The following is a 22,178-nucleotide window of genomic DNA, read 5'->3' as shown; positions in this document are numbered from 1 at the left end:
GGAAACCCTCTCTGCTCATTGAGTGAGCGGAGTCTGGAAACGAGTTGCAATTACAATCTCCAAGATGGCTGTAGTAGGATTTCGTGAGAAGAGGAAGTTGGCACAAAGAGCAGACATTTTTGTTAGATTTGAGGCTAAAGAACGATATAACAATATTAGACAAATTTTAAAGAAAGATCCTTCACTGAGAAATGACGAAGAGATCCAAATGATGGCAAACTCCCAAGAAATAGTCCAAGAAATCGAGAAGAGATCTTGGCGACAAGAGCAAGCCAAGCGTCGAGTTGAAGAGGTGAGCTTTGTATCGAAGAGTTTGTTTCATCCTTTTTCTTTCCTAAGATTTATTTTTAATTTTTTACTTTCGTTTGACCTTGGAAAATAGGTGCTAGATCCTCCAGATGTATTGGATCAAAAAACAACTGAACTTGCCGAAGCGATTATTAAGGCAAAATGTCTTGTTGTTTACACTGGTGCTGGAGTGAGTACGGTAGGTTCCACTGATGGTGACTCCTTCTTTGCATTCAATTTTTCTCCTTTTCAATTTTTTTTTCGTCAAAAGAAATAAACGAGACTTTTCCTTTTTCTCCCAGGCAGCTTCGATCCCTGATTACAGGTTGGTGAATGCTATGTCGGAATAACACCGTTTTAATATCGTTGTAGATCCTCTAAATGCCTTAGTTATAGTATTTTATGATATTTATATGATATCTCCTATTTTTATTTACATGTTAGCTTACATTTAATTTGTATAACAACTATAGGGGCCCTGACGGAGTCTGGACTCGTCTTTCACGAGGAGAAAATATAGGGTAAAACACGATGGAGTTTTTATTAAATAGTATATGTTATTATTAATTAATTAATGCGAACAGGTTTCTCATTTAGCTAATTTAGCAGGTAATTCGAAATTTCAACTTATTAGGAATGTTGATTTGAAAAAAATGGATTGTTTAATTTTCTCTTCATCCCCTTGGACCTTGGAAAATTCTTTGACAAAGAGAAGTAATTATCATGAAACTGTTTACATCTAATGAAATTACTACAGTTATTTTAATAGTTAAAGAGAATTTAGTCATTTCTTGTGATGCATACAGTTCCATGGATTTCTAGCTTTAAAATCACTCAAAGAAAAGTTTTATTTGTGAAATTGTCTAGCCCAGGCATGGTTTCCATCTGAGTGGATTAGTCCTGAAGAGGGGGGTACCAACTCCATTCCATAACCCATTATTTCCAAATCTCACTTACAAGTGGTCAACTCCCATTTTCACCAGCAGAATTCAGAAAATGTCACTGTTTCTCTTGTTAGCCCTTTTCTTGTGAAATCTAGAATTACCACTTTAACCTCTTCCTCTTGGCACATGCATAGCAATTTACTTAGCCCCATTTAAGTCACGTTTCCCATAATATATTTCCTCATACAGGGATCTGCTCTGTATTGCATGATCATTGCAAGTCTCCTCTAAGGACTCCAAGGATTTTTTTTGTAAATTATTTAGCCTGCATATTTTTTTCAGCTCCTATAATCTGACAGATGCTGATCCGACGTTAACTCATATGAGCATTATAAAGCTTTATCAAGAAGGGCTGGTTAGTGTGTAGCTTATCTTCCAATTGCATGCAAAAATGATGGAAGTGAACATTTTTCTTGTACCTCAGTTAAAAACCAGTCATTTGAAAGCATGACCCCATTTTTGCATGACTCAGGAAACGTGGTCGAGTTTAAGCATTATGTTTAGGGCGATGAAAAACAATAAAAATGCACCGTAACTGTAATTTAATGCAAGTAATTTAATCCTTGTGGTGCACAAACTACTGGAAGGAGATTGTGAAAGGTTCAACTTTAACCCAGAGCCTTAGTTGTCATTCATAACCTCTCTTTAGACTTTTGTAGCAGGGAATACACTGAAATTCACCCTCTTCTTCTGTTTTGCTGAACTAGCTTTGAACAATGGTGCTATAACCAGTTCAAAATTTTTGGAACACCTTGAGCAAAAAAATTAAAGTGCTGCCCCCCTTCTCAAAAAAAATTAAATGTTGCCCCTCATCCTCAATTCAATGTTGTTTATCTAAGTTTTGTAGATGGTAATACTTAGCTACCAACATTGCAAAAGGGGTAGTGGAGGATATATTATGCAGGATCACTTTGTGAACAAGCCACACCATGCACAATTGCATGGTGTGGCTTGTTGCACATATGATACTGGTATAGGTCATTTATATACATCACACAGTTTAGAAAACCCTCCTAAATTAATTGGTAAACATTTTTTTTTACACCTCAAAGAAGGATGTTTTCGCTACATGTGCGCAAAGAGTATTTCAGAAATATTGAAAGTGAAATGTGAACTAGGGAAAAAAAAGAAGAAACATGGTTTCTGAATGATTTTCAACCCAAAAAACTATACAAACTGAGCAAAAGTAAGAAAATGAACCAAAATTTGACTCTGGTTTATTATGCTCCTAGCCTTGCAAGAATTGATGTCTTTCAGCCTGGTGATAAATTAGCATTAACATTAAAAAAAATCAGAAAAAGAAGGGATTTTCCAGAAGTGGCTTCTAGAAGAGGATTGTAAAAACAAAATAAGTAAATTTCTTTTGGTATATGGCTGATGCAGAGTAAATATCTATTGATGAAATGAGTGGTAAAGAATTCAGTTTTGCATGTGGTGATATCAATACCATAGGACAATGTTCTTGCATTTTATTCGGTTGTCCTGCAGATTTAGTACTTTCATGAATGTAAAACTTTTGAGTTCAAAAGAGGAATTCTTCCATGTGGCCATTTCATTTTATTTTTCAGGTGAAACATGTGGTGTCACAGAATTGTGATGGCCTGCATGTCAGAAGTGGTCTTCCACCAGAAGCTTTGTCTGAGATCCATGGGAACATGTTTGTTGAGGTGTGATTGATCATCTTATTACTGTGCTGAATAGTGTTTCTATGAAATGATGACTGATAGGCTCTAAACACAACAAATGGATCATAATGGTTCTACTTGTAGGCAACAGTGCTTAATAGTAACCATGCACAAAATTTGTTTAAAGCTGTTATAGATGACAATTCAGCTTTTGTATTTTGGAAAAGATAATATCACACATTAGTTAAATGAAATATTATATTGCCCTGGGAGGACACTTGTCACAGGGTTGGAGCATTCTGATTGTTTTAGTTTCTGAACAAGTAAATAACAATACTATCATTCATTTTTACTGCAGGTGTGCACAGAATGTGAAGAGAAGGACAGAACTTACTATCGTCTATTTGATGTGACAGAAAATACAAGACTGAGGAGGCATCAAACAAATCGATATTGTTGTGAATGTGGCTCACAGCTAAGAGATACCATAGTTCATTTTGGTGAAAAGGGTAACCTGCATTGGCCTTTAAACTGGCAAGGAGCATTAGAGAAGGCCAAAATTGCAGATTGTATTCTTTGTCTGGGATCCAGCTTAAAGGTATTTATGGAAAGATTAACTTTTGGTTTTTTTGTACTATATTTTAATGTACAAGAGGAGGTGCATTATTGGGAGCCTGAGCCAGATATTCAACAAGCAAAAACATTCATCATATTAACAAGACTCATACTGAAGTTTCCACCATAATCTTGCTACCTTTGCCCAAATATCTTATTTTAAAATACTTCACCATTCATTTTTTGTTTCAGTGGTTTGAATGAAATGTAAAGATACTGTGAACTAGCTTTCTTTTCCACTGTCCACACTCCAGTATCTCCATATAGTTTCTTGGAGGCTGAGATGTGTTGTTCCTGAAGGAGATGAACTCTACCTAAAGTTCACAGTCTTGTCATTAATAATTGAAATTGAAAAGACTCAGCAAATCAATTGAATTAACTTGCAATAGAAGCATCCCAAGCCCACATCTTGCAAACAGGGAAAAGTAATCATCTGTTCTCTCATTAAGTGTTCCACATTGTAAAATTTTGTCAGAAGGTGCTGCATGACATCCCAAAAAATGGTTGGGTTTAGTCTGCATGACATCAGTCATTTCATATGGTGATCTCTACAGAAAATATATAATAAACTCAATGATTTTTAACTTTTAATACCCTTAATCCACCCCATTGGTAGGCAGATATAAAAGGTGTAATTACCCCTAGTTCTCTTTGTTGTCTCAAGCAGTTTGGTGAGCTTTTGGGATGGATGATCCCCTCTTATCAGCAGCAAACCCCTAGAAGGAACTGACCATTGTAAATAAAATAACTAACTTCATGTTACCCCAAACCCAAAGGCATTCCTGCCTGTGGTGCAGGCATGAAAAATGAAAAAAAGAGAGATTGTGTAGGTCGGTCTGTGCTATGGCACCATAGGAATGTTCAATTTGCACAGGATGAACCTTGTTCACCAACATGGTCACCATTTTATCATTTCTAATGCCTGTGATGCTATTTGGAAACAATCTCCAGAAAACCAAAATTCTGAAACAGGCTAGTTGTAAGTTAGTTTTAACAATAAAGCCTTCACTTTCTTAATGTGTTTTTGACTTTATTTTTCCAAAGGTGCTAAAGAGGTACCATGCTTTATGGGGGATGAGTAGAGTGAAGACAAGGAGACCCAGCCTTTATATTGTTAACCTACAGGTAATGTAGCATTATGACTGGTAACTTGATGACTTGATAGTGTGACAGTACAGTGAAAATAGTGCCATTTCTCTAAGGTTCACCAAACTTAAAGACATTTTGGATCATTGGGTTTACCAACAAACCAAAGTGGTCTGGGTGACAAATTTTCAGAAGAAATATGAAAATGCAAACTCTTTCTGTTTGATTTCCTAAAATTTACTTTCTTATAGCAGCTTTGGCCATATGTGTACTTCCAGATGTAATTTGTCACTAGGTTCTGGCTAAAAGTCAGTTTTTAAATTGTGTGTATGTTGGGGAATGGGGGATGACTCATTTAATTTTTGTATTTTCCTTATTTTTTAATATTCTCTTCATGGCTTTCCATATATGTACAATTACATATGGAGATAATTTGTTTATCTAGTTGTTTGTTTTTTTATTTATTTATTATTTATTTAAGCAATAGAACTCATATTCCAGGGTTTTATATGTTAGTAGAACACAAGGAGAGCTTTGAGAGTGTTCTTCCAACATCCAAAGTGGATTTATAATGTTTTAAGAAGTATTCTGTTGCTTGTAGTTGCTGGTTTTCATTAAAGCCCATTACAAAAGCATGAGAAACCAATCACCTTGCCCAAAAGAAAATGAAAAAACTTACAATGACTGAATTTATGAATGAAATCTTACCAAGGATCTGAGTAGAAATTAAAATAAAATGGCAGAAAAAAAATGTTATAAATTAAAATGAAGGCAAAAATTTATAGAAAAAAAATATTTTTGCCAAAGAACTCCTAAATCTTGACAAGGAAAATGGAAAAAAAATCCAAGGGAGAGCTCTACATGAAAAATGAGTAATACAGTAGTTTCAGTAGGAATTATATAACGAGTTATCTTGTCTATTCAATATTTAAATTTAGTGGCTTCAGTTACTTTGATGAATAATCCAAAAAGTCACAGAGTTACTGAAGCCAAAACAAAAATTTTGCAGACTGCTTTTGCCACCAAATGCTGCCTCATACTCACTATGAGCTGTTTTTCATAAGTACATGTATTTGACAACTTATTTATTGTCTAGAATTATGTCAAGTAAATGTTTTGATGACACTACGATGTAGAGAATATCTCCTAAGAGGAACTTAGCACATCAGCAAATAAACATCTCAACAATTTGCCAAGTGTAGAAGAAAGATTTTTGTCACATAAACTACGGTGATATACAAAGATTTCCAGCCCTAAGAAAAGCCCTAACAACACACGTGAAAAAATACTATATTTTTTTCATGTGTGTTTGATATTGCCAATCAGCTGCTGACATGTCACTTGCCTTTTGCATCAATTGGTCAGGTTGATGAATGAAATGCAAAGCCTTCACCATTCTCTGTTCATGGATGTTTGTCAGAATTTCCTTGTAGTATGGCTGCTAAATCATTGAAAATGGCTTACAGACAGTAATGTTCAAACTTTCCTAGAAGAGAAAGAAAAACCTCAATTTGAAAAGAAAACTGAAAGTTATGTATTCATTGACTTTTGTAATGGCATTTCTCGTGGCTGAGAACGAAAATTGACAACTGGAAGATTTGCCACAGGCCGATTTTAGCTATGTCATGGAAAGATTTCTATATGTAATGAAAAAGTCAACAACTGACAGTTTTGTTTATTGAAAATTATGTCCATTGTTGTTTTGTAGTCAGTGAAGCAGTTTTTTTTTTTTCATATTGAGCTTTATCACCGATGCACTTTATGATTTTTGTTTGGGGATTGTCGATCCTTTTTTCATTTGTAAATAAAGTCAACTTTCCTCATCAGTTTAGGGCTATTGTGTTTATTTGATAAACAAAATAATACCTGGTTGCTTGTAGATATGGAATATCTCTTCTCATGTTCAACTCGACATCTCACTTGTTTGCTGTGCTCACTTGTAAGCTATCGAGTTGAACACTGGAAGAGAAATTCCATATCTACATGCACTTATGTATTATTCACTATACAAGCCACAGTCAAAATCTTATTTAAACAGTATATCACCAAATAGCCCTTAAATTTACATGGACAGAAACACCTTGAACTACTTTCTCCTACATTGTATAGTGTCCCTTCAGTCTTTGATTTTGAAAGCAATTGAGTGTATGAAATACAGGTTTCATTTAAGTAATAATTTTGTTTGCTACATTTACATTGAGGTGGATGTAACATGCACCATTTGATGTGGAACTGTATCTATTGCTTTCATCACTATCTGCTTTCAAAGCCACAATCGATACCGTCAGAGTATCAGTATATAAATCTATCAATTTATGTGGTTTGGAGTGATTAAATAATTTTACACATGATGCATGCAATTTAATTAAATTTCTGCGAATTTTTAAGTGCTTCCTGTTTTGATCAAAATTGAATCTTTCACAAATCATATTTTTACACTTCAGTGGACTCCAAAGGACGACCTTGCGGCACTAAAGATCAGTGGTGAGTTTCACACATCAACAAAATGTTGATGAGTTGTATTACTTATATTGTAAAATATTATTACATGGCTTCTCATAGGGAATATGTCTGTCAAAATTTCATCGCCATCAAGTGATCATTGTGCTGATGTTAGGCGTGGAGGTGCCAACCTCTGAAAATCTAGTTTATGGAGATGTATGATTTGCAATTGCGTTTTCCTTCACAAACAACTAAGGGTAGTTAAAATAACCCTTTCACTAATTACCCATATGCCGGTAATCGGGTAGCAAATTTATGTCTCCATAAAGAAATGGCCTACTCACAACCTGTTTCTTAGGTCGCTGTGATGATGTAATGGAGAGAGTTATGGCTAAACTTGGACTTGGTATTCCCGAGTATAAAAGGTTTGTTTGGCTCTGTACTTTTGTTTATTTTACTCTAAATGTCCTTGATCTAAGTGAACTGCTAACAGGAGTTGTGGATGGCCATTTTTGTACAAGTATACAGAATACTTTGTCATATTTTGAACAGTTTGTCTTGACAGCTTATTCACCATGTTTTCTGATACTTGCAGAGGAGTGTTAATGTCAGATTTTTGCATATTTTTGCTCTTGTTCTCTTTTCATTCACAAAGTGAACATTTTTTATGAAAGCAGGAGTATGGTTATATTAGTTTTCCTCTTTTAGCTCATTTCAATGTCTCCTGGTGATTACTTTGACCTCCCTTTACCACTACTTCTAGAAAAACATACTTATTTAAGTTGTTTTTGTCAGTTTTATTTCCTTGGTTTCCTATTTACATTGTGGCTTAAGGAAAAATAAATTGTTTCTTGTAGTATCTTTTGGGGTGACATATTGATGAAGAATGTGCCAGTGCCTTCCAATGAATTGCATGAATTATGTGAAAATTATTAATTTTTTAATGTGTTAAGTACCCCATTTACCCTCAGATAGGACACAGTTTAAACCAGAAAAGTAAGATAAAAGTTAGGGTGCTTCTTAAATGGAGGTGAAAGTGTTTTGACACCTCGTTATTATACATGATAGCTCAAAGTTTTGTCTTACACTTTAATTGTTGTATATTCATTGTAAGGCAACAATCTTTGTATACAGAGGTTTCTCCTTCTTGGAGTTGATAACAAACTTCCTAGTCTCCAGCCTTAAAACGATATATTTCGGAATATTCTATTTGTGACTGCAGCTTTCCTTTTTGTTACTGAGTGAAATTAAAGATAGGCAGCAGTCAATTCCGTGGATTTTAAAAAGCATACGATTATTCTGGTCTGTTAAAGTGTTTAAAAATAGCTTATACTAATCGATCCAAACGTTAACGTCAACTCAAAATAATTGAACCAAACCAATCAGCCAATTACCCTCAACTGTTTCCACGGCTCATGTTTCATATCAGATTATAAACAATCGCAATTGTTCAAAATAGTGTTGGGTTTGCGCCTAAACTTGAATTTTTTTTGTTCAACGGTGCCTAGAATAAACTCTGAAAAGAAGTTTTATGATGAAAATTTGCGTATTAAAGGTGAGAAGTAATTGAAAGAACTAAAGTAAATCCTGATTGCTCCAGAAGCTTCCAAAACGCATGGAATCACTCAATGCCATTACTTGTTTTCTTTTTACTCCATTACTCGTTACTGAGTTACTCTGTTTAACAACACCCCAATTATAGAGGGAAGCCCAAGTGAAGGCCACTGTCGCCTTTCGTTCATTTTATTCTAAGCTGGCTTTATAAATTTTACAACTGTTCTTTGTTAGTGGGTTTCATTACGACAGCTGCATGATTTCTGATCACAATTTACTAATTATCTTTTCAAAGTTTGGGGGTGTGGCTTATACACGGATGCCACCTATTCGCGGGTGAATTCGGTACATATGCGATTGTAGTTCACCTATAGCCCATAAAAAGCCAAAGATGACAGTTACAAAATGTCATACACTCAAAAATTCAAAACAGATGATGCATTTTTAAACTCTTTAAATAGATGAACTGGTTTTTTATAATATTCATTGCAATTCCTCTGCAAGATTCTTTACAATTCTTAAAAAAATAGCTCTTTGTTTTGCAGAAAATACATGGTCGTTGTGAGATGAACTGACCTATGTTTTTTTTTTTGGTTGTCTTGTAGATGTAAAGACTCTCTTTTTACTCTCTCAACGCCACTGAGGACCCATGAATTGGACACTTTTAGCACCAAATGCTTAACTGTTACAGTCCAGCAATGTAACCAGTCCCTTGAATATGTCAAAACTGACACTGTGGTAACTGAAGGACTAGAATGTAATAACTGTGAGGACAATAACTCGTCTTGTTGTAAAACTGAGAAAGGTGTTCTCTCAAATCCTAAACATCCAGGTTGGTTTGGTAAAGGGTTCGCAAAGGTCAAGAAATCCAGAAAGAAAAGGAGGCTGAGATGATGAATACTCATTAGCACTTAATTGTGGAATCATGCAGTTAGTATTTCCACAGAAGAATTTGGTCTTTCGAGAAAAACCTGTTTCATTGCGATGTTTTTTGTCGTCGTCTAATGAGAAGGCTTCTAATGTACACATATTACAAACATAACAAGAATGGAAAATATAGCACAGTGGTCAAACATCTAGACATAGGCGAGCGTTTTAATGGCTTTGAGGCTGTCTTAGCAAAGCTGTCTCCTAGGAGATACGAAAAACCGCACAAGCCAGTAAGTCACAGTGTTTTTTAAACCAATAAAGCTTAAAACAACATGATAAATCATCAGAATATCTGTAATTGAGTGAACTTTGTGTTCAAAAAGTCTCCGGGTTTCCTTTTCTCTCTTTTTTTTTTTGCTTTACCAATCTCTATGAACGTTTGAGTTTTTCTTAATTTCTTATGACGGCAGTTGTTTCTTACATTTTCCTTTGAAATTTTGGCGCGGGAAAGTTTAGCGTGGCCAGCCACTTGCGCAATCACTTGTGCCTGCCCAACGTTTTACCGTCGTGACAAAACTTGAAAAGCACTATTTGTTTTGATTGAGCACCAATAATTACAATGCTCTAGCGCCTAAAGAAACGGTCGACATGGAGGAAGTCTCGTAAATGAATTGACAAGGATGGCCGAGTTCAAGTAATGCATGAGAAACTATTAGGCAAGTATGGTCGTCAGTTTGAACTGTCCATTCCACCGTTTTATTGTCCCTTACAGAGGAAAGATGAGGTTTCAATGGTTTCCAAATGGTTTTGTGGAAGTAAAAATATTAGAGTTTCATTTCCAAATACTTAAAGAAATCTGTAATAGAAAATTTTGTACTTCGGTGAATTTGTCGTGCCACCAACCTTAATAAGAAAGGAAAAGGTTGTGGAGCCAACGAGCTTAAGCCTCGGAGTGTTCGGCAAGGGCTTTAGTCAGAGGAAAATGCTTAAAGTTCAACTCGATTATAGTTGATGTTGCATTAGGCCTCTTACCAGTTTAAGCCTACTGAAATGCTCCTGTTGGAAGAAAAGAGTGAAACAGAAAGTGAAGGATGAAATACTACCTAAATGCAAAGCAAGCTCATTGGAGAAACAGTTGCTCAACATTGGCTCGCTTTTGGTTTGAGAACATGAAATTTTGGCTGCCTAGAACATTATCCATGGAAAATATTAAACTTTCTTTAGGTTTATGCATTTGACTGTTGCTCCATGTGTTAAAAATGTATAGACAACAACTTTCTTTTTTCATGGGACTTACTGGCGTCATGTTCCACAAGTAACGCTGATATAAAATTCCACTGAAAATAATCAAGCAATTCATCATCAACCATTTTAGCTAATTTGACCATTTTCATTGGTAGAACCATTTTATCTAGTTTGGTGTTGGACCATTTTACATGCTTGACCATTTGGATTGGTTAGTTCATTTAAACCAGTTGGACCATTTTGTCTAGTTAAAGTATTTATATAATTGGAGCGTTTTGTTTGGTTAAAAATAATAGGACTACTTTAACTAGTTGAAGCATTTATTCAAGTTAGACTATTTTATGTGGTTGGAGCATTTTATATGGTTAAACCGTTTTAACTGATGTGACCATTTTAACAAATTGGGCTATTTCTACCAGTTTGATCATTTTATCAATCTAACCAATTCGACCATTTTAACCGGCTGAACAGTTTTATCTATTAAGACCATTTTAAAAGGTAGTACCATGTCAGCCTGTTGGAGCTAAATATCCACTTACCCCATTTTAACCAACTGGACCATTTCAAACAGTAAAACCATTTTATCTAGTTAGACCATTTAATGTAGTTGTATCACCTTAACTAGTTCGACCACTTTAAGCTGTTGGATTTTTTTTCTAGCTATATTATTTTACGCAGTTGCACCATTTTTAACTGGTTTCTCCATTTTAATAAATTGAGCCATTTAAACAAATTTCACCGTTTTATATAGTTGGGTCATTTCAATCAGTTGGCCCATTTGAACAAGATGTCCCATTTTATTTACTAAGACTATTTAGAACGGCTGAACCATTTTATCTGTTAAGATAATTTTTAATTGATTGGACTTCCTTAACCAGTTGGACCATATCATCTAGTTAGAAGGACGCATTATTACCACTAGTTGGAACCTCTTACTAGTTTGGCCATTTCAAGCGGTTGGATTATTTCAGCTTGTTACCACACTTTAATCAATTGGAGCATTTTAACGAGTTGGATCAGTTCGTCGCGTTGAAAAATTTTATGTGGTCGGACCATTTTATCCAGTTATGGTTCAACCATTATAACAAATTGGATTCTTTAAACAAGTTCGATTATTTTATCTAGTTACATTTGAATGGACCGGACCGTTTCAACAAGTTGGACCATTTAATTTTTTTTAACCAGTTGGAACATTTTAATTGGTTTTTTGTATTTCAGCTGGTTGGATCAGTTTATATCTTTACATCTTTCAATGCGATTGCATCATTATATTTAGCTAAACCGTTTTATCTAGTTAGACCAGACCATTTCTACCACTAGTTGGACCATTTTAATTGTTAAATCTCAATACAGGAATCTTTAAGCTCTATGAAGACCTTTACTTGACTTAAAGTGAGAGAGCAAACAGGGTGAGTGAAGGTATTCAATCTTAAGATCTTTTAAGAATCAGATGCATTGCTGGAGACAAGAAAACTTCAGCTGGAGGAGTCCTCAAGGAGAACAAGCTCAATTATATTTATGAGATAAGTTTAGCATTACAATAGATCATGAAATTTTGAAAGATCATGGAGTCCTCTTTCTAAGAGTACTTCCTGATGAACTTGTTTTTGAGCTCAGGCTTGCACCCGCGCCAATATTGTAATATGAAGTTATTCAAGGCCCATAACTTGCCGAGGAAGCGAGATAAAATTACTTGAATAGAAGGGAGTTCAGGTATGAGCATGTAACTCGCAACAAGACACTCTCAGTATCGAAAGGATCTGACACGATCATCGACAAAAGTATCAATGCTCCGAGGAGGTCAATGAAAAGGCTCCCCCTAATCTATGAGACATGCGCAGTTGGTGAGAGAAAGAGAGTGAAAAGACATTGAATCTTGACGTCACTGAAGTGAACATGGTTGTGAATGGAATTCGAAATAAGGTATTCAGTCAAGGAACGAAAGGGAGGGATATTTGGAAAGAAGTCTATAGAAGAATTGGGAAGGAAAACAGCGCTCAGTCTCGGAAGCATGAAAGACAGTGACCTTCACGATTCAGGATTGAGACTGGTAAATACGAAAGAGGGAGTTCAGCTTAGTAGGAAGGGGTCAGTTTCAGGGAATGTGAAATGCCACATCTTTATCCTCTCAGTCACTCAGTTCATCGTCGCGAACAGAGAACTGAAGAGTGTTACTTAATAAAACATGAGATGAAAAATAATTGAATCCTGAGAATATACCATTAAATGCATTGATAGTTGGACCGGCAAATTCAGGAAAGACGAGACACTTGGTAAATTTACTAACCACTACATTTCCGCCTATGGAAATTATGGTGGGTGAGACATGGGGTAACCTAGCGACACATGGCAGTTAGAAGTATAAAGTTTTCATAGTGAGTGACCTGGGAAAATTAAAGACGAGCCAGTAACCCCAATTTTTTTACCTATCCCCATAAACCCCATAAACTCACCGCTGCAAAAGAACAACCACTGTAGCGAGATAAATTTGTTTTTAACCAAAATTAGATCAACTTTTCAGGTCGATATTGCGAGTGTTTCTTCCTTATATTTCGCCCACTGTACAACGTAAACGAATTTCTATATTTGGGGCGGCTCACTGTGCGAGCCTGGGTTACCTGTGGGGATATCCAAAGCACGAATGATTTTCATTTCATCTGTGTTGTCACTGGACCTTGGACTCACGCATGAATGGAAAACAAACCAACACAAGAAAATTACTTTTAATTAGTATTGGCCACAATACAATTTCATTTTCTCCCATCAACGAAGACCTCCTCGCCATTCGTGAAATATTAAAGTTACCCATTTTGTTTCGTAAATTGTTGACCTAATCTAAAAACTTTGAATCATCTCTAGTTTTTAGGAGTCTGCCATCTTCACCAGTAAATATGACTGAACACAAGCAAAAATGAATTTAACGTGAAAAATTTTGATTTGTACGACTCGCATAACACCAAGGAAAATTTGAGCCCTGAAACAAAATATCCTGATTACTAAAGCAGAGTTAAGAATCTTGTAGCCCATATGAAAAACTCGGGCTTCATCGCTGTATTCATACACTTAAAAACCTCAATGCGGTTCGCCTACGGCCTCGTGCTTTCATTGTTTTCTCTGTGTCAAGATCTGTGTTGTCACTGGACCTTGGACTCACGCACTCGTTGTTGAAAAATTACATCAAGGATGGTGTAGATTAACGAGTTATGCCGTAGTTGTTATTTTTCTAATTTTTTCTGTTAGAATCCTCTCGAAAACACTGTCTTCTTCTGATCGGGTGCAGCATTTATTGCAGGACCACGTATAATCGAGTAAAACGATAACTAGCTTGGGAGAACAAAGAACAAAGACTCATGTGAAAAATAGCTAGTATTCGAAAGAAGGAATTCTTCTTCTAAGGTGTTGGAATAACTGGTCACGTTCCAAGCTTTATTATACCTTGCTCTCAACACTATTTATATTATCCAATGCATCCCGCAGGCGTTCCGTTTCAACGCACAGAAATTGTTCAGCAGAGTCGAAGATGTAGGTGTCTCCGTGTAGGTCACTCCATTTTTCCCTAGCTGCATCTTTTGACGACTTGTTAAGTTGGTACCGGAAATGAGGTCTCTCTTCAAGTATGATTTCCCGTAGAAGTTCAGTCACTCTGCGTAAATCAAAGTTTTTCACAGACCTTTGTCTCCTCATTTTCGCTGAACATGAATCTTGATACTTTTTGGTGTGGTCATCAGCATTTTCCATTTTAGACCGGATAGAAACTTGTATCGTTTGGGCCGTCTTCTCTTCACCTTTTATCATACTTGTTTCAACAATTGAGCAACTACAACGATGAATTGATGCAAAATCAATAATCAAGTATATCAGTGAAAGGGAATGTCAACACAACAAGCGAAATAATTGAGTTTCCATTCCAGCTTTAGAAGGGTCAATACTTCTAATATATACATTATGAAATAGATATGTAAATAGATACACATCTATTCAACATATATATCGCGTATCTATTGCTCAAAAAAGAATGTGTCACGTCTTCTAAGAGAGAGACATGGTGGTACCTTTAGAAAACCCGAAAGGCTAACGCTGTACAAAGTGAAAGAAGAACGGAACAAGGCGATTCTCGTTGAACACCAGGGTCTAAAACTGGGAAATAAGTACATTTTAATTAAGTTGATTGCTTTTTCGTGGCCTTTATTAAATTCAGTGTTTTCACTGAATTCAGATTATTTGAAGAAACAAACAATCATCCATTTCGCAAAAGGGGTTCCTTGGGTTACAAGCTAGGAAATTTCGGTTACTTTCATATCAATGATTAAAGGAAAACACGCAAAGCACGCAAAAGCGATGACACTTCTTCTAGAGCAAGCAAAGATTTGCCATGGTTTGAAGAGGTGTCTAATAGTTTCGCTCCAATGGAACCGTTTCGTCACAGGTTATTTTAGTACAAAACGTAGTCGATTCGCTTTAAATCAAAAGTCGTTTCCTTACAAACTCATTTGCTTGTTTTCGTATATCTCGAGATATGGGAATAGCATCGAAATGAAGGCATCAGAAACTTATCACAATTCAATTAATCCCTATATCTCCAAGGTGTATTAGTTTGGGGTGGTGTGTATAAGCCACAAACAAAGAAAATTGAGGTAAACCAAAACCATGTTGGAAGGTTAATATATTTGCTAAAATAAAGACAGCTAAACAAAATCTTTACAAGCCCGGAGTTAGAGCTGATGTGGGTTTGCCTTTTCGTAACAAACAAAACGTTATCTATCGTCAAAACAAAGAAGAAAGTAATTCCTCTCAACGTTTAACACGGCATCATATTACATGACGTTGTAGTTACTGGTATTCTTTCTCTTTCTCTTGTTTTTTTCCCGTTGTATTTTAGATCTCAAACTGTGCGGAAAGCTAACAAAGAAACCAACTAGTTCACCTAACTTTCCAGCTTGCACTGTAATTTCATTTCTAATTTCAATGCTTAAGTGTAACTACAAAAAACTTATATAGGAGGTTAGCATTAACTTAAATTAGTGTCAAACACATTTAAGACAGCAGGCTGAATAACATTGTGGTGTTGGCAGGGTACGCCGAATGCACAACGCTTGGTACGTTTCGTTTGAATGCAACCTTTACAGATTGCATGAGTTTCAGACACAACCAGATGTTTAGGCGCGTGACAGGAAAGAACAAAAGTTTGTTTTAAATAAGTTCAAGTTCGAATCACGTAAGTTTGCAGTAAAACAACTTTTTCATTCGCAGCGAATCGAGTTCCATTCGTAGAAAAACAACTTACAGCGTTGTGCCAAAACACATACCAACTTCATGATACTCTTCGGTGAGTTTCTATAACCTTATTTCTGTGACTTTAAAATACCTGGTATTCCCCTGACAGATGTACAGATCAGCCTCTCAACATATTAAGATTTATGATTTTATTTCTACTCTTTTCAACACTGCTCTGCTCCATTCATGGCATTTGCGGTTAAGCCATGAACTTACTAATCAAAGAGCTTCTATAAACTTACCGGATGTTGAATGCAAGACATTCTGGAGCAATACTTTCCATGAACCCTTCAAGGGCAAATTTCGAGGCACAGTAGAGACCGTGAAAAGGGATACCAAGCACTCCTGCTTGATTGCTTACAATGATGAGTCGACCATCTCGCTGCTTTTTCATCATCGGAAGAACGGCCTTTATAATGCTGATCACAAAAAACGTATTCACATCAAATATTGTCTTGGCCTGGTCAGTAGTATGTGTCTCTATTTGACCGCTTAGAAGGACGTTTGACGTAATGACTGAAAGTAAAGCCGGATACAATTTTCAGTTTGCTATCAAAGAAAGCCTGTCGATCGATATAGCACTGTTTCTCACCATCCATAACCAAAACAAAACTTTAAATTGATTGTTTATTTACTGTTTTCGGGCCTGTTTGCCTCTAATCATTTGGGATATATCATCCTGTTTCCGAGATAATACTTAGCCTGAATATTGGCCCGATTCATTTGCGAAATTCAATAGCTTGATTACCGCGCTGGAGAAAAAGAAAGACAAAAAGAGAACAATGGATTTGACCGTTCTCTTGGGAAATTTTCTACCCAGGTTTTCCAAGATCTCGCTAACCAAATAAAAAAGTGGTGAGGCGAGATCTCGAAAACCGACCCAACTCGGCTCTCAGGGTGTTGAGTTGTATTAAGTTTCGTGAATGTATTTGGAACTACAATTTTCTCTTCTAAATACCTGAAATCTTTGCTTCAACTTATTTGTAACGTCCACGTTTCAGAAAACTAAATCTAAGATTCCTAAATATGATGACTCAACTTTTACGATTAGATCCATTAACGACTAAAGGAACTTAGGGAAAGTGCTGAAGAAAACAAAGCATCCAAAAGTTTTAAAAAATTGGACTAATTAACAGTGAGTTTCGGCAAACCTTCTTAGCTGACCTTAATCTCAATTTAATCATAGTAACATGTACGCCCATCAACTGATAGATATCATTCATGTATTTACATCTTTTACTCACTGCAGTATTATTAAATAATATCACTTTATTATTCCACTACTACGCCTTTTTACCATACCAGGGCAACGGAAAGCGCAAAGCCACCCCCTGAAACAAATTAAATTGATTCATTACTTGACTGATTGATATCCCTTCCCAATGCATGTTTCCTTTGTTCATGAACGCGTAACGCGCGCCAAACGTGTTTCGAGACCCGCTTGACGTGGACAACGGGGACACGTTAGTGGACTCAGCTCGTTATGGGAGTTGCGTTCAGCTTTTGAAACTTTTTAGTAGCAAATTTATTGCTTGTTTTCCTTAGGAATTTATGACTTTTCGCAGGCTTTGTTCACAGCCAAATGTTGTACTTGATTTGATGCATTTATTACATCTTTATCAACGGAATTTAGATTCTAGTGTCTTCATCGGACAAGAATTTTCTTCCAGGGATAGATGAAGCATAATTTACTTGATAAGCAACCGTCGTCAGTTGGGGGAAATTTTGAATACAATGTACTTGGTTTGCTTGGCTTTGTCCAACAGGGCGCATAGTTTCAAATAAATCAAAACATCCTAAAATCACGAAGGAAATCCACTGAGACGCACGCAAACATTTAATAGAAAAGAAGCCTATCATGGCTCTCCCACCTGACTGAGGGGTGACAACACAGACTTACTAGGTCTATTAGTAATAATAGAAGTAATAGTAAATCATAATAATAATAGGCCTCGAAGCCATCCCTCATCGAGAAAGGACAGAAACAACTCCTAAACAGATTCGAAAGATCGTCTGACTCGGAAGTTGTGCGAGAATCGACTAACCTTTCAGAAACTGTTTAGAACAAATAGGTCTCGACACAAATAGCCGCTGAAGATCCACCCTATGGTGACTATAGTATTATGCTTACATCTTATATGGCAACTCGGACTAACTTAGTTCACTTCGTATCCACCATAAGCAGCGACACGATCCAAGACAACAAGGTCATAGTGTCTCTCGACACAGAGTCTATCTGGAAATAACTGAAAGATCATTTCATCGCAATAATCCAATTACAGCCTTAGAAAACCAACCTAGAGCATTGAAAATCGGGCTTTAATAATCGTCACAATTAAAAGAACGGACCCATCTCTTGACTCATGAAATGTGTTTAACTTCTCGCGAGATAATTCCAACATGTTAATCCACGACCTCATGACTAGGTGACTCAGCCGATAAACAGCACTGATTAGTTACTAAGTTTTATACAATACTTTCTCATGGGAAAAGCGATTGAATTTGACACACAGTTCTAGGACACCACTTTCGTCCGATGTTTTAGAAAGAGTCAAAGAAGTGACTGCCCGAGGATTCCACAAATTGATAACAGACTTCTCAATAATGAAACGCGTGATCTCTGGAGACAATTTTACAACCGGAAATGTGAGAATGCCACATTTTTTTTAAGTTACACCGAAAACCCGCAAAAGCTTTTCAAGTAGGTGGGAAATATATTTACCAAAAGAAAAACACTCTGTCGACAGAACTGGTGAGTTTGCTGCAGCTCGAATACACGCACAGCTGTATCAAATTGTCACGTAAGGTCTTCTCATTGCACACAGAAAAATGTGTAACGACTCGCAAACCATTGACAGCGGAATAACGTGAAAGAATGATAACAAAGATTCGCACGTTCTTCTAACTATGCAGATTGTAGCATAGTCAAAATAAGAAAAGTATGCGCGATTTACCACCAGTAAACACCATATACACTCACCGACAGCATCAATAAATCCATCATTATCCATGATCTCTCGAAGGACTCCTTTGATCGACTCCTCTGACTCGAAATCCATTGGGAGGACAAACAGCGTCTTATTGAGCACATTCAATACCCGTGGATCTTCTAAATATTCACTACTTGAGAGAGATGGTATTGTGACCAAAACTTTGAAACTCGAAAGCGGATCTTCAGCCAACGGCAGAGCAATCGCTAGATTCATTCTGTGTGAGTGTCCTGTAAAGAGTACAATTTTTGGAGCAGCAGCCTCTTGTTCAATTTGAACACTCTTCCTGATCGATGCATGCTTTCTTTTAAATACCATTCTACTCTTGGTAGCCCCCATCGTTTTTGAAGCACTCCAGATTTTGTTTGTTTCTTGTCAATCGGAACTGAGTGGAGGAACAAAGGAAAATAAAAAGGACAAGGTTACATACCCCCTGCAGCGGGTGTTGAGGCGTTGTTCCGGCGTCCAGATAGAATCACGTTCGTTACAAACATTTCAGTCATTCCCTAAGCTTTAAATTTTCAAACCAATGTTTCAACTAGCAATACTTTATGCTACGAACACAGAAAAGGCTCGATATCTTAGACCCCTGTCTCTCTTACTTTTATTAGAGAAGAGTCCTGTATGAGCTGAGAGGATGTTTTGGGTACGTAGGCAGACCCCATCAAAACAGTTCGTGCTTTAAAGTGACATGTACCCAGACCTCTGCGGTTTCGGAGCACGCTAACGAAACGGGGCATATTCCTTTTTGGAGCAAACCGTATGTCTCTGTCGTGTTCTTTTACCCTTTCTCGCATTGAAAAGCACGCTAACGAAACGGGGCATATTCCTATTTGGAGCAGGGTTAAGTTTATTGATCGTGACCCCCCCTGATTCACACATAAGGTCAAAGAGGCTATCCATATAAGACTTCATCCCAACAACATCAATAGAGATAGCGGAATCAACATTCCAGAAACTTGGATACCCACCATCAAGCAACACAACAGCCAATTTATGAGGACCTATGAGGAAACACCACCTAACAACCAGAATAATAATGAGGATCAAAATGCACCAATAGCAGCATACCAACATGCTAAATAGCGACAAGTAAACAATCAACCTCATCGCCTGATGAAGACTAGCAGTATTGCAGTTGAAACGTTGTGATCAACATCAAGAGTGACTTTATCATGAAACAAATGAAAAAAGTTTATCTCCTACCCAATAGCAACCTACTTATTTTAGAAAATAATATTCAGCTCTTGTGGAGACAGCAGGAAAGGCCAAGCTCTTCCTCAATAAGAAAAATTTTCAGTAAATTTTAGCTTATCTTGTTTTGAAAATTTTTTTTTCACTTGAATCTGTATGGACTGAAATCTTTAATTCCAGATTATACATCTAGTAGTTGTAGGAGGCTAAATCAATTTGAGCTGTTGTAACTTTGTGGACCATGAAAAAACAGACAGCTGCATTAAGAGCCAACCGTCTAAGTTACACAAAACATACTTCAAAAAGTGATAATGAGATTTACACAAGGTTGACCATCTAAGTTTATTATGCCACAACAAAGTGGTTATCATTGATCTTTACTTCCTGTTTTACTTAAATGTTTCACTACATCTACCCAGTTCCATCCTCTCTCTCTTTCTCCTTTAAAATTAGTCCTGTCAGCATGGCGGCGTTTCTGTGCTTTTGTTAATATTTCTCTCTTGTCTTTTTTCTTTGATTTGGTGTTTGAATCTTCTTTTGGTATTTGTTTTCCTCTCCTTTCCTCTTCCTGTCCAAATAAATAACCACTTAATCTATCAAATATTTTTGCTTGCAAACAATTGGTAGAAATGCATTACATGATTGAATATACCAGGTCTAAAATTGGGGGATATGTGACAATGATGTTCCCCAATTTTTAAACCTTACCTCTACTGCAATAATAGGGTTTGGTTTAATTCTTTTAGCTTTAAGTTGATTTTTGCACATCAGACAATCGGCCTTGCTACCATTTTCCTATATTTTACACATACTTAGTGCTGGATTTACTGCATTTCAAGGTTTTACAGATTTCACTCAGTTGATTTACCATGTTTTGAAGTTTTACAGATTTCAATGGATTTAAACTTTCTTTTGCCATGCAATTTCCTGGTGAGCTATTTTACTCCAAGTTTGGCTGTGTGGGCACAGGTTGAATTTTCAGCATCAATTTAACCATCATTCAAATTCCCCAATTTTCCTTTTTGGCTGTCAATTTATCTGACCTTTTTCAAAAGTTGTCTTGAAACCTCATCTTGTGCCTGTTGTTGTTATTACACAAATGGTTTATTTGAGTTCTGTCTAATGCTTTTAAATTAAATAGTTTTGATCAAGTCATTTAAGGATACATCATGTGATATTCAAAGGAGATGGCAAAGGGTTAAAGTTCTCACTATTTAATTGATTAATTAAGAAATACCACGGGGTGGCTCCAAAGAACCTTTGATTTTGACTTTTGAAGTGCATTAATAGTAAACTAGTAATAACCTGCTTTAAACAACATCATATTTTGTAATGTGTAACGATTAATGTTGTAGTAATCAGCTTCATGTGGCATCAATAATTTACTTCACTTGGCACACCATACTGACTAGAACAGTATGCAGTACTGGCTTCGTATGCTCTCCATAGGAAGGAAAAGAAGGTTGGCTTTTGGTAAGAAACTGATGGATTAGGTAAGGGTCAAGTTATTTGTCTCAGAACATAAAATATCCCATAGGTACTCATCCACAAAATTGGCTACTGGAAAACGCTTTAGTTACACTCTTGTTTTTTTTTTTAACATTTGATGGGCATTACAAGTGATACATACAATTCAACAATAGAACTTGAGGTACTTACCTGTTCTTGATTATCTTCCAAAAGCTCATGCAAGTGTTCCTTAGCCCAATCAAATATCGAGTATGTCATAGCAGTTCCGAGGCACATTTCACACTGTTCTTTGATTCGGTAGGTTATAGTTTCTTTCACCTTAGAGGTGATATGTTTGTTATAAAATGCATCTAAGTTAATATTTGGTAGACATGTCGGATAATCCAAGGGCCACGAGATTTCCAACAGGAACGATTGAGTGTGCCCATCTTCCCCAAACTTGTATTGGAAGGTTGTGCTGTTAACCTCTATAAAATTTTCATCTGCATCAAAGATAGAACGAAGAACTTCTCGCTCATCCTCCTGATCACTGCTGCAGCTCATGCTTTGGATGCTTCGTGAATTTCATTCTCGAGCCTAGG

General features: G+C 36.4%; 3 protein-coding genes across 5 annotated transcripts; 1 reads left to right on the top strand and 2 right to left on the bottom strand.

Moving 5' to 3' along the window:
- Positions 1-62: 62 nt before the first annotated feature.
- LOC131777758 (NAD-dependent protein deacetylase sirtuin-7) lies at positions 63-9,764 on the top strand. Its single transcript, XM_059094090.2, has 11 exons — positions 63-292; positions 383-487; positions 591-613; positions 762-809; positions 1,515-1,587; positions 2,801-2,899; positions 3,216-3,455; positions 4,517-4,597; positions 7,003-7,042; positions 7,359-7,425; positions 9,160-9,764. The coding sequence occupies exons 1-11, from the start codon at positions 65-67 to the stop codon at positions 9,446-9,448; spliced, it is 1,293 nt and encodes a 430-aa protein (XP_058950073.2). The 5' UTR covers positions 63-64; the 3' UTR covers positions 9,449-9,764.
- Positions 9,765-13,376: 3,612 nt separating this feature from the next.
- LOC131777755 (retinol dehydrogenase 8) lies at positions 13,377-20,319 on the bottom strand. 3 transcript variants are annotated; one of them, XM_066168735.1, is made up of 4 exons: positions 19,536-20,319; positions 18,924-19,318; positions 16,186-16,459; positions 13,377-14,486 (listed from the first exon to the last, which is right to left on the bottom strand). In XM_066168735.1, the coding sequence occupies exons 2-4, from the start codon at positions 19,270-19,272 to the stop codon at positions 14,099-14,101; spliced, it is 1,011 nt and encodes a 336-aa protein (XP_066024832.1). In that variant the 5' UTR covers positions 19,273-19,318; positions 19,536-20,319; the 3' UTR covers positions 13,377-14,098. The 3 variants fall into 3 exon arrangements, with proteins under 3 accessions (XP_066024832.1, XP_066024833.1, XP_058950069.1); XM_066168736.1 differs by having other exon boundaries at positions 19,905-20,319; XM_059094086.2 differs by lacking the exon at positions 19,536-20,319 and having other exon boundaries at positions 18,924-19,336.
- A 131-nt stretch (positions 20,320-20,450) lies between these two features.
- On the bottom strand, positions 20,451-22,164 carry LOC131777757 (RWD domain-containing protein 4). Its single transcript, XM_059094088.2, has 2 exons — positions 21,787-22,164; positions 20,451-20,695 (listed from the first exon to the last, which is right to left on the bottom strand). Exons 1-2 carry the CDS (start codon positions 22,138-22,140, stop codon positions 20,495-20,497), a joined length of 555 nt encoding a protein of 184 aa, XP_058950071.2. The 5' UTR covers positions 22,141-22,164; the 3' UTR covers positions 20,451-20,494.
- Between the last annotated feature and the right edge of the window lie 14 nt (positions 22,165-22,178).

This window comes from Pocillopora verrucosa, chromosome 6, assembly GCF_036669915.1.
Source record: "Pocillopora verrucosa isolate sample1 chromosome 6, ASM3666991v2, whole genome shotgun sequence".
NCBI classification, from domain to species: Eukaryota; Metazoa; Cnidaria; class Anthozoa; order Scleractinia; family Pocilloporidae; genus Pocillopora; species Pocillopora verrucosa.
Note: the sequence above shows the minus strand (reverse complement) of the source record. Positions and strands in the feature narration are given on the sequence as shown.